The sequence below is a fragment of the Gossypium arboreum genome, chromosome 10 (genome assembly GCF_025698485.1).
Source record: "Gossypium arboreum isolate Shixiya-1 chromosome 10, ASM2569848v2, whole genome shotgun sequence".
NCBI classification, from domain to species: Eukaryota; Viridiplantae; Streptophyta; class Magnoliopsida; order Malvales; family Malvaceae; genus Gossypium; species Gossypium arboreum.
This window is the reverse complement of record NC_069079.1, coordinates 117,500,317-117,513,276: the sequence shown is the minus strand read 5'-3', so window position 1 is coordinate 117,513,276 and position 12,960 is coordinate 117,500,317. Positions and strand designations below refer to the sequence as shown.

Here is a 12,960-nt window from a genome sequence, read left to right as displayed (position 1 = left end):
AGTCCTAATACTACATCATCAATAGCTCTATCTCTAAGGCTCAAGATTATCTACGATTATTTACAAGACAAGACAAGATATATATAGAAGCGAAAAGATACTTACAGACTTGGTGCCGGGATTCAGTGCCACTCATTTATCGATCTATTTAAAATTTCAAATACCATGTTTTTGTTTACCGAAAATAAAAAGATTTTATTTGAAAACACTTTTATTTTAAAACTATTGATTTAACCCGTTTAACAAATAGAAAAAACTTGAACATCTTCAAAAACTTACCATTTCTAAAAATACCCTTCTTAGGCCCAAGTTTTTGAAAAGATTTTCGGACCCGATCCACAGTACCGAGTTGTTGCAACTGCTCGATACCACTAAATGTAACACCCCAAACCCGGCACGGACGTTATGACCGGTTACGATCGCCACATTGATGCGTTCAAAACATTCCGTATTACTTAGTTTGGAAAAGTGAGTTGGTGTTGTAAAGACACTTTTAAAGGTAGGTTAAAGTGAATAGAAGTTGTGCACCGGTAGGAAACCGGGAAAAAGAGGAGGTGAGTCCGTCGACCGCTTAAGTACCAAGCTCTTCCGGATCCAATCCTAGACATGCACACCACCATTGCCACACTCTAACATCTCGTATAATTTTGAGAAAATCGTTTGATTATGTCCGTCTTAAGAAAATGTTTAAGTTGAAAACGTTTGTTTAAAATATTTATTTCCTTGGAAAAACATTTACTTTATGGAAACTTTGCGCGTCATCGTGATCTTTTAAAAATCAAGTAGTTTTTATAAAACGAACCCTAGTGCTAACCAGTTTAATAATCCCCAAAATAAAAATAATTAAAAGAGCGGCCTTATTACAACTTTAAACATAATAAAAATAAAATAATCCAAATTAAATGCTAAACTTATTTAAAATTGGCAATCCATCTTCATGGCCACTCTGAATCCCGCCTGACTCCAAGTCCACCAACTAGGGCTCACCGCAAGGAGGGAAGAGGAAGGGGTGAGTTTGGAAAACTCAGGTGTATCTGAAACCCATCCAAAGCCCAATTCAGCTCGAGCCAATTGGGCCTAAGCCCTATTCAGATAACAAGACACAGAGGTCAAGCCCTTTTCGAATCTGAAGAGCAAGGCCTTAGCCCTTTTACATAACAAAGTGGCCCATAGGCCCGCTTCAATAATATGAGTATCAACGAAATAATGAATGCAAGCCCATCCGGGAGACTACTCAACCCACCAACCGCTACACCGCCTGCATCCAGCCCTACACACACCATGTGGGAATATCTCAACCCACCCAAATTTCACACCACAGTTGCGACAACGAACGCTCAAATTCGATCGATTGAGGCAAAGCCTCCAAGACGTGGATGAACCACTTTCAAGACTTCCTCTATTAATACCCCAACCCCATGCAATGAGATATTAATAAAAGCATATCATGTAAAATACAACATTGATCAATCATGCGATTCACCAATTTAAAACCCTAGGGGTATATCGGTAATTTTGCTCTTTAGGGTAATTTCAGAATTTTGCTCTTTAGGGTAATTTCGTGATCTACGCTCTCGCACAAGCTAATTCATAATTTTATCGGTTTTATGCAATTTGATTCCACCATCTACCTAACGTGCTAATTTGCCCATCTCTTACCCATATTGGTCCGTAAGCCCATTGGGCCCAGTTTTGGCCCATCAAGCCCTTTTTTCAAATACGCTAAAGCATCACGCTGAACGTGCTTACCACCTTGAGGTGCCGATCTAACAATTCCTCTATGACTTGAGAGCATTCACATACTTACATGACCATGAAATGCCGAATTTGACATTTCGCTTTTGCGAATTGAACTAAGAAAGGGTGTTGGTACACACCGATTCACGACGACCGCTTCGAGATCCCTTCGATGTCCTACAATTTATTAGCACAGTTCTTATTTACAAACCATAATCACTAAACCCCAAAACTTACTTATCCATGATCGAACCATATCCCTAAAACCTTTGAAACCTTACCTTTTGCCAAAATCGATAGTTAGCTCAGAATCCGATTGCTCCAATGAACCACGCCTTAGATTCAACGCTTAAGAAGACTCTAGTCACCGAAAGAAAACATCAGTTAAAGACTCTTAGAGCCATATGCCCAAATCGATGACCTCCCTAATTTTAGGGACTTGACTTTCTTAACTTTGCAAAATAAGAACAGATCCGAGATGATACGTACTTACCCCTACTCCCACTTGATTTCCACGCAATCTAGTGTAGATTTATCTATCAAACGACGGTAGAACTCGATTCCCCAAAGTCTTGAAGTTTCGCTATAAGCCCCAAATCTATGGTTTTTCGCTTTTGTGTGATGAAGAAGATGATAATGTGGGGCTACAACCTTGAAGTAGAATTGCGGTCGAGATCTAGGATTAAGAAAAGATAATTGCAAATTAATAAAAACAAAAGAACATAGGAGAACACGGCTTTGAAGAAATCGGCACAAGCAATGATCACAGATTTTCGGCTTTTATGGATTCGCAAAAGTATTGATGAATAGCAGGTATGATGAATAGTTTTGAAGAAGAAGAAAGAAAAATAGAAGAAGAGAAATAGGGAGGTGGTAGTTTAGGCTAGAGAGGAAAAAGAGAGGAAAAACAACCCTAAGGTGTTAAAGCGAAGAAAACGGCACCACTCAATACCCTAAGTGCCAAATACTATCAACATAGCCCCCCGCCGATTTTTCCTCTTCAATTCCCATAATTGCCAACTCTAGCCTCATCCAAATCCTTAAATCTCTCCCTTATCCCTCCTTAATCCAAGCATTTAAACCGATCCAACTCTCCTTTAGCGAAATCCACCAACTCCAACACTTACCCCTCCCGCACTAAAAAAATAAATGCATCTATTTGCCAACACAGGGAATCGATCCCTTGCCTTCCCAAAGCTCCACACGCCACTTTTCTAGGAGCCTAGTGGCGTCACCCTTGCCACTTAACCAAGGCTCTTTTGTGATGCAATTTACCCATCACTCCACTTAAGGCCACTTAGCCGAACCCCTAACTCCTAAGTCTAAAATTCCAAAAATTCAACTGGGTTTTGGCCAACTCATGGGCCTTCTATAAGCCCATTTACCTACTCAAAATACTAATTCCACATCCAAATACAAAATTTTAAAAATCTTTACAAAATATTGAAAATCGCGAATAAACCCGAAAATCGAGGATGTTACATGACGCATCAATCAAATAGAAACACGTGGCGCCTTCTAGTTTAATATAATATTTTTCCATAAAATGAATAAAAATCATAAAAAATTATAAAATTTATTAGATATTAAAAATATTAAATTAAAAATATATGAAAATTGATATAAAGTTAAAAAATTATAAAAAATCTAATAAATTATAAAAGTAATAAAAATATTTTAAAAATTTATAAAAATGTATTACAATTTTATAAAAATAAAAAATTATAAAAAAATTAAAAAGTATTATAATTAATTTAAACTTATAAAAATTATAAAAAAATTATAAAAACTTGAACTGGATCGAATCAGTTGGTTGGATCGATTAGACCGAAATCGACAAAGGTATTGGTCTAATGAAAGCCATGAGACTAGTTGACCTGGGAATCGGACGATTGAACCAGTTTTTTTATTATTTTTATTTTTGAATTTTTTATTTCATTGAAGTAGACGAATTAATCGAACTAACAAACTGGTGGCTTGACCGATTTGACTATTGGTCTGGTTCTGAAAACCTTGGTTAAAATATCTAATTCTGTCATATGCTAATAATTGTATAATGAAATTTTGGTTTGTTAAAAATATTTAAAAAAAATAGAAAATTGATTCAACCACCAAGTTCCCAGGTCAACAGGTCTAATAGCTTTCCTTGGATTGGCAGCAGGGGCGAAGCTAGGGGGTTGGCATGGGCCCCGACCCTCTTAAAATGTAAATTTACTCTTTTGACCCTTAAATTTTTTTAAAAAATTTAAATTAGTAAAGATAAAATTACACTTTGGCCCCCCTTAAAATTATAAAAATTTGATTTAATCATTTACAAATTATAAAGATATAAATTATAAAAAGTTAAAATTTTATCCAGCCCCCTAAATATTTATTCTGGCTTCGCCCCTGATTGGTACCTTTGTCGATTTTAGGTTAACCGGTCCAATTCAAGTTTTTATGTTTTTTATTATTATTATAATTTTTATAACTCTATATCAATTTTAATATATTTTTTTAAAAAAATTTAACAATTTTTTTATTATTTGTTAAGAAATCTGTTTTAATTTTAACCATTTTTTAGCTATTCAATTCTCCCCTTGTTCTAACTTTCTGTTTTATATCTCTGTAAATTGAATCCTATATATTTATTGCAGCCAAGTAGCTGGATCGTAAGGAGCATGTTCTCAGGGAAGCTTCTTCCTTTCACCACTCTGCATGCTGTGATGGGTTCAAGTAATACTATTTCTGAGAATTGGAGTCAAGAAGTTTAAGCTATGCCTGACGTAAGTACAATATTCTTTCAGTAATCAACTATCTTTATTTCTCCTTTGGTGTTGGGTTTGCGAAAGAAGCAAATCAAGTCAAAGGACTCGAAGGAGACATTTTCCGGTTGAATAATAGGGAATAAATTGTACATTTGTTTTCATCCCTTGGACGGCCATGTTTCTCTCCCTATATCCGAATCTGCCAACCTGAGGTTCGAGAAAATGAATGAATCTTCGAAAGCTAGTGTAACTCCTCCAAGTTAGCCTTTAATTGAGGACAAACCATCTTCTTGCAGCTTGAATTTTGAAATATTAAGGTGAAACCATGAAAGTAGTCTTTGGCCTGAAGGATGTTGGTTTTTAGAATCGAGTGATCACCCATTTCCGACCCTTACTGCCCAACCTGAGATCGGACTGCTAACAGTATTGCTTGGAAAGTAATCGTTTCATCACTAGAATAACTGTCCTTTGTCTGATGTTGTGTTTCCTCTTTACCTCTCTAGGCTTCCCTGAGGCATGATGTTAAGGTAGTGAGGATAACATGAAAGTTGGAGCTCGATGACTGCAGCCTCCATGTTTTTAACAAATTACCAGCACAATCTACGAGGTCGAGTTAGGATAGCAGACTAGATGACCTCAAGTATTCAAACGTAGTTGTAGTTTAGAAAAATAGATGGTTTGGATATGGCAAAAACAGTCTCCTTTACTAACCCATTAACTTTCAAACAAGCTTCTGGAGTAGTTCTTCGCTTCTTCCATGGTTTCATTCGGCTGTTTCTGTCAAATTGCAGTCTGCTGGTTATCCTGTATGTTAGTTACCCATACTTTATTTTAAACAGATGTTAGTATGACTAAATTATATTTAAGAAAATGATTCATTTTATAATTGTAGGAGATGGATCAGTGAATCAAAAAGATTTCAGTCTCAGATGTGACGTTTGATTTGCAGCTTCTCGTATTTGATGATGTTTTACTCTCTACTTATTTTCATAGAATGCTCTGCTCCACAACTAAAGAGATGCAAGCATAACTGCAACTCTTTTTTGATAATTACGATAGCACAAATAGCTCAAAATAATCTCCAAAAAAACACAGAAGCAGCCAAGAATAATCACAAACAAGCCAAATTTTTACGTGGAAAACCCCTTTAAATCAAAGGGTAAAAACCACGGGACTTACTATAATATAAAAGTGTGGCTACATGATCACAATAAATACATAACTCTACCTTAGCTATCATCAAGAAGTGATTATTCCAAAACATAATGGAGAAAGTTGGAGAAATTCCAACAATAGAGACAGACTTTGAAGCCGAAGATCCACAAGCTACAGCTATTGGTAACTAATCCGATCATGCAAAACTAACAAACACGAGTCTTGTAGTCACTGTCATAAAGCGTCTGCAAACAAAGATTCAAAGTGTAAATAGCTATACAGTATTAGAGGCATGGTATGAAAGACAAAATTTTTTGGTACAATGGAAAGGTACCCATGTAAAGTTCATCCAAGCAAAAGCCTAGGAAATTAGGAGTTGAATCAGCTCAACTCTTTCGCTTGAGAAAAGGTCTGCATTTCCCCAAGGAGTCCTGCTTGTTTTGGTCAAAGGGCTTTCATTAATTGTTAACTAATCAAATGATGTGAAACCCAGGAAAGTTTATCTAAGTTTTCCTAATTAGCTAATTCTAAAAGGTTACAAATAAATTCAGATGCATTTGCAGATTCTCATATACCTCAGATATCCCCTTCATTGGATTTCAGCCAAGTTCCTCTTAATAACAAATAAATTCAGGTGCATTTCCAATTATAATATACCTGTGATTGGGATATCAGCCAAATTCCTGCTAAACTAACATCAATTATCTTTTGCTCTTCATCAGTTTTGCATCATTTGGTTGGAAAGACTGTTTTGTCTCATTTGAGAGAGGAACACCGAACAACTGCAAGAACAAAATATGAAGGTGTGGTATAAAAAGTTGCATCATAATCTCTCAACTTTGACATGTCCAAATAGCAATATATAGGATACACAGCGGCAAGGCATTGCCGGCTGGACAATAACATCAATAATATTGATTCTCACTTCCATTCATAAACTTTTTAGTCCTACAATTTACAGGCCGGAGAAAAGCAAAATCCATACATAGATTCAATATGCCGGTATTTCCAATAGCAGGAATTAATGGTTAGAACCTTGGAATGAATAATAAATAATAGGGTAAAACAAAATTTTGTTGCTTTTTTGGTGCTTCACTTGACTCAGCTATGCAGAAACCATTACAAAAATTAATTATTCTATTTTTCAGTGAATATTAAAATAACTCGTATTTTAAAATAATAATATTTCTGACCCAGCCAAGGGACCATATATTTTTTTTTTCTAGTTATAGAATAGGACTATAATTGTAGAAAAGATAATAAATAAAATAAAATTTGTATGGGATATAATGATCCCAATTTGACATACCTGCCTATTTGACTCATCAATTATTGTTTCACTTGTGTCTGAACCATCAACAGACTATCATTTCAAAACAGCAACATAAGGTATGTGGGAAATTTTGGACCACTGAGGTCCTTTATCCCATTTGCACAGTTCTTCCATCATTGGACACCCCACGATATTTAGCGCCAAAAGCGAAGAAAGTGTGTTGTTTCTCGGAAGAGTCTTGAGATTTGGGCATTTTTCTATAGTCAAAAACTGGAGAGAACTGAGGTTGCGAAAGCCATTGGAGGATAGGCTCTCCAGTTTTGGGAAATCCGAGAAGCGGAGATGGATGAGAGAGGAGGGCAGAGTGACTCCTATCTCATCTTGAGGAAATGACACTGCATCTAAACACCCATTTGATATGGAGAGAGATTTAAGACAAGTGAGTGTATGCAAATCCCTCTCAAGTATTGCCTTCCAGATATTGGGTCCACCAATTGTAAGCGATGTGAGATGGGTAGGAATCCCCTCTTTCAGAATGGATGTCACATTTGGACAATCCCTAATTTCTAGTTCTTTTAGAGTGTTGAGACTGTGCATATTCCCAGGCAAAGCTTAGAGACGTCTACAAGAGCAAAGGCGGAGCACTTCAAGGTTTGTGGTGGGCAAACCACTCTCTCCTAAGGAAATCAAATTTGAACAATTACTTAAGAGTAAAATGCTTGAGCTTGTTCAATCCTTGAGGTAAACCCTTAAGCATATCACATCCATAGATTTCAATAGATTCAAGAGAAGAGTTATCTTGAATTTCTTGGGATATGGACTCTAGCTGTGGACACTCGTGTATTTCAAGTGTTTTTAGTGTGGAGGGCAACTCAATTCTATTTATTCTCTTTAGAGATTCACAGCATAAAATATCCAACTTCTGAAGAACACATGCATTGTTGGAGTCAGCATCCTCTCCTTCATCCAACAATAAACATTGCAAATTTTTACAATAACTAATGCTTAGCACTTTCAGTTTCGAAGGCAAATTGCTCCTTGCAAGAGAAATCAATTTTGGGCAATCGATAAGCTCTAATTTCATAAGTAATGTGAGGAAGTACAAGGTTGTCGATAGTTTTTCTAGCCTTTCACAATACTGTATAATCATTTTTACAGTGCTAGAAGGAATCTTCAATTGCATCAATTTTTCTCTTTCCTCTTCTGTTCCTATGGATACAAGTTGCGGACAATTGGAAATTCTCAAATATCGGGGGGACATGGACTGAGTTAGCAATCCCCAATTCTTCTTTCGAGAAGACCACAACTCCTCACAATCATCAATCTCAAACAATTCTACTTTGATTGATCTTAACCTCAAGCATTCTGCTGCACAACTAAACTTGGAAATCCCTCCAAACGATATTCTTTTTGTGGAGCTATAATCTGCAAAACCTTTATAAATTACCTCGTGGCAACCCCAAATTACTAATTCTGAAAGCAATGGAAAGTTTTGAACAGAAATTATCAACTTCTTCCAGCTACGAATTGCAAGTTTCTTCAGAGAAGGAAGGTCTTCCGGCATACTCCCTAACAATAAGGGACAATTTTGAATCAAGAGTTCAAGAAGTTTAGGGAATTTCCTAGCTTCCTCATCAACTTCACACAAGTTCCACTTCTCCCAATTAAGCATGTCCTCAAACTCTAAAATCTCCAATGAAGAAAATGTGTTGGTCGTATTCTCTCCAAAGAACTCAACTCCCACAGTCCTTACACTGCGCAATCCTTTAATACGTACCTTTTTCAACAATGGCAATTTCCCAATTGATGGCAATGACAATAAATTTATACAACCATCAAGGCATAAAGATTGTAAACAATTGAAGGATGAATCTCCCACCCAATTTGCCAACATTTCACCACAATAGAACTTAATGCTGAGCTCCATGAGCTTCTTAGAAGGTTGAAGTCCATCCAACACCTTTTTCTCGACTTCTTCTCTTCTATTCACAAAGTCTTTGCTCCACTGCAATTTTAAATTCCCAATTCTCGACTTATCAGATAACCTAGCCATCCATGCATCTCGAGGCTCATTATATTCTGTAATCCTGAAATACAAAGTTCACCCCTGAGATTTGACAAATTCATTAGCTCCCTTATTTTATGTCCCTTCTCTTTACCCAAAACAAAAATGGAAAGTTTTTGAAGAGTAGTTAGCATGCTAACATTGCTTGCCATGCTTTCTAATTTATCTGCACCAGTGATATCAAGATAGCATAGGTTGACCAACTTTTCCATCTCTGACGGTAACTTCTCAAGGTTATCACACCCCTTTAATAAAAAGGTTTCTAAATTGTAAAGGGTACTAACTGATTCAGGCAAGCATTTTATAACTTCATTGTGAGAAAAGTTTAGATACCTTAAGAGTTTCAAATCTCCCACAAACTCTGGTAAGATGGTGATTTGGTACCCTTCCAAAGAAAGTGCCCTTAAGCATCGCAAGTCTGGCAACAAATTCGTTAGGACATGATTGGTTAAGTGATAAGTTGGAAAGACCGAAGACAACCTTAATGGAAGAAAGGTTCGTAAATGTTGCGCTTCATAAATGCCTTTAAATTTTTTGGTGCCGTCATACTCCTCGGCAATGTAAGATAAATGGCGAGCATGCTTCGAAATTTGTTGACTACCTTCTATTTTAAAGCATACTTCTCCAGCCACTGATTGAGCCAAATCATTAATGAGATCATGCATAACAAATCGAGAATTATTGTTGACGCACACTTGCAAAAGGGACCTTGACACTAGATCGTTGAAATACTTGTGACCCAAATCATGGATGCACTGTTTATCTCGTGCTTCTTGTAGAAACCCTTGTGCCCTCCATAACAAGATTATTTCTTCCTTCTTAAACTCATAGTCCTTGGGAATAATGGCACAATACATAAAGCATCGCTTCAAATGTAGAGGAAGATGATGGTAGCTTACCTGTAGAGCTGGTATTATACTTGACTAATCTTTAGATAGCTTCCATATCTCGCTCTCTAATATATCTGTAGTAGCCCATTTCTGCCCGGGCCCGTAATTAAATAAATAAAAAACAAAAAAAAATTAAAAATAAAAGTTCATTTACAGTCCATTTACAATAAACATGCTTCAAGGCCTGATAAGCCCAAAACCCGCTACACTTGTGACCCAATTGGTCTAAACCCATAGCCTATACCCCGGTTTAACCCAATACCCGTTTACAGCCTTAACCCAAAATATACAGGGCCCAAATGGCCCAATTTGTTAACGGAAGACAAAGAGGCCTAGGGTTTCAGAAACCCTAGGCGCCGCAACCATCCCAAGCGTCACGCCATTTCGTCTCGCTCCGTTTCAGTGGGCTTCATCGGTGCCATGACTTCGGCCTTGTATCACGCCGCGATCAACGCGTAAATCAACGCTAGCGTATTCACTGACAGATTTTTTGCCAGTACTTGCAAAAAGGAAAACAACAGCAAAAGAAACAAGCATGGAAAGAAATCAAATGATACTTTCCCAAAAATGTAACAGAGGGTTTTTTTTTCGATATACAAAAATACAGAAAAAAGATCAAAGAGTTAACTGAAGAATAGAGGTAATATTTTTTTTCCATTATTTATTTTGAATACAGCATATTGTAAATACATATAAAGAATAGTAAGAGGGTTACCCTTTCGATTCGCTGCGAAAAAACGGACTTTTGAAAGGCCCGACAGCCGAATAAGGCGGATCTGACGGTGGCGCGTGGGCGTGTGGGCGCCTGGGAACGGAGGCTCGACAGTGCTTCGAGGTCGGCCCCCAATCCTCTTTCAGAGGATTTCTTTCATTTTTTTAAAACCGGGTTTCAAAATGAATTTTAAGTTAAAATTTGGCTTATATAGCCTTATTAGAATGACGTCGTTTAGCTTAAAACAATAAGCTCCAAAATGGCGTCGTATCAATGCTGAGGATCCGCGCGTTGACCCGTGACCCAGGGAGGATCCGCGTGTTTTTGGAAAACGGGCTAATTGTCCAATTAGTCCTTCCGCATTTTTAATCCTTATAATTTCATTTTATTTTTATTTTAATTCGGCCCTAATCTTTTATATTTGTTCCAATTTAATCCTAATGGCTATTAAAATCCATTTTGAAGAACGACGTCGTTTTGAGATTAGGGTAAATTGCCCAGTGAGTCCCTTGTTGTAATACCCCCTACCCGTACTCATTGCCGGAATAGGGTACGAGGCATTACCGGAGTTTATGAATATTTTTTTTTGAAAAATTCAATATAATCCCTTATACAGATATCTAACCTTCCCTGCAATATTAAATCGAAACCAATCCACATCAACCAAATCAATTCAACATATTTTCAAGATAAATTCATGCATATTTATAAGATAACGTCATCACATATCTAAAATCAGGTTTGTTAACCATACTAATGGCTAACTTTACATTCATTTCACGTTAACATTTACTTTGTTAGCTTATACATGCCATTGATTTCCAAAATAAAGTTTCTCTATATACCGAAATCCTGAGATTGATAGTGTGATGTGTCTCCGACCATATCCAACCTTCGAGCTCTTAACGCTACGAAACAGGGAAAAAAGGAAACGGGGTAAGCACTTTGTGCTTAGTAAGCTCATGTAACAAGAATTATACTTACCTAATATTTTCAATACAATATAATAAACATTCATATATCCATTCAATGCATTATTACCCTAATATGCACAAACTCAACATTAAAGTTAGTACAATAATTTTTATGTATCAATAGTATATACTATGATTGATGAGCTCATCAATACTATGATTTCCATTCCCTTGTTATTTTTCCATATTTATCCTGTTGAATTACTTGAAATTTCAATGGATTTTTCAGAGGTACACTTTTAGTATACAAATCCTGGTCCGTCAATTCATTTCATGTGCGCACATTTCCATTTCAGAGAGCACACTCCATGAACCTCAACCTTGCGGTGGGATTACCATCGAGCTAAATCCTGCAATATAAATCGATAGAGTATTGTCGGGATTACCGGTCGAGCTAAATCCTAGCAACGACAATTACTCTAATGAGCTTGGATCGAATTACTAGTCCAAAGCTAAATTGGACCTAATTTGGATTACCCGTCCAAGCTAAATCCATTTTACACATATTCTTCAGAGGGCTATATCAGATAGGATCACCCGTCCAGGGCTAGATCCTTTTACCGTCAATTCCTTTTCGAGATCCATCAATTTTCCTTTCATTCAACCGGGATTTCTTCCCCTTTATATCAAATATATCAATGTTTCATCAATTTTGTTAGAATTAAGTGACCCAAATTCTTATTTAAATAAAATACGATGGAAAATAAAATAAAAGTAAAATCCATATAGAACTAGACTTCTTTTATTTTATTTTAGAATAAGGTTTTAAACCTTATTAAACTCCATCTATTTTATATTGATTAGGATAAGGTGTTTCAATCCTACTAGAATATGGCTTTGCAAGCCTATAAATAGACATAGTCTATTCCTCTTGTATTTGAGTAGTAAAATTTTTTCGACATAGTGAATTTTCTTCTCCTCTGCCTGTGGTTTTTTTCCGAAAGGGTTTCCACGTAAAATTTATGTGTTCTTTATTTTATTTATTTTATTCTATTTTATTTTTCACAAATTGGTATCGAGCTTAGGGTTATTCATCTCGATCACGATAATAGCGTCTTTGAAGTATGAAATTCATTGTTGGATCGCAACACCGATTTGCGTTGTGGCAAATTAAGATGCAAGCGTTCTTGCAGATGGATCTAGAGGATGCCCCGCTAAGGATAGATAAGATGCCTTGACATTAACGAGATGAAGAGAAGAAGCGTAAGGATCGAAAGGCATTAACACAATTACATCGCATTTGTCCAACGAAATTTTGCGGGATGTGATGAAAGAAAAAGCGCCATGCATTATGGAAGAGGCTAGAACAAATATGTATGTCGAAAACTCTAACAAGCAAGTTGCATATGAAGCGGCGTCTTTATGCTCATCGTTTGGAGGAAGGTGCGTCGTACACGAACACTTAAC

At 36.5% G+C, this 12,960-nt stretch overlaps 1 protein-coding gene across 1 annotated transcript; it reads right to left on the bottom strand.

The window, feature by feature from the left end:
* Positions 1 to 7,005: 7,005 nt before the first annotated feature.
* LOC128282143 (putative disease resistance protein At3g14460) lies at positions 7,006 to 9,834 on the bottom strand. Its single transcript, XM_053020316.1, has 3 exons — positions 9,311 to 9,834; positions 7,617 to 8,999; positions 7,006 to 7,501 (listed from the first exon to the last, which is right to left on the bottom strand). Exons 1-3 carry the CDS (start codon positions 9,832 to 9,834, stop codon positions 7,006 to 7,008), a joined length of 2,403 nt encoding a protein of 800 aa, XP_052876276.1.
* Positions 9,835 to 12,960: the final 3,126 nt, after the last annotated feature.

Excerpts from the sequence above, each read along its gene's own strand:
- LOC128282143 (XM_053020316.1), bottom strand. The coding sequence starts at position 9,834 with ATGTATTGTGCCATTATTCCCAAGGACTATGAGTTTAAGAAGGAAGAA. Across the intron at positions 9,000-9,310 it reads GGAGATTTGAAACTCTTAAG|GATTACAGAATATAATGAGC; the intron begins GTATCTAAACTT and ends TTTGTATTTCAG. Across the intron at positions 7,502-7,616 it reads CTCAAGCATTTTACTCTTAA|TCTCAACACTCTAAAAGAAC; the intron begins GTAATTGTTCAA and ends GAATATGCACAG.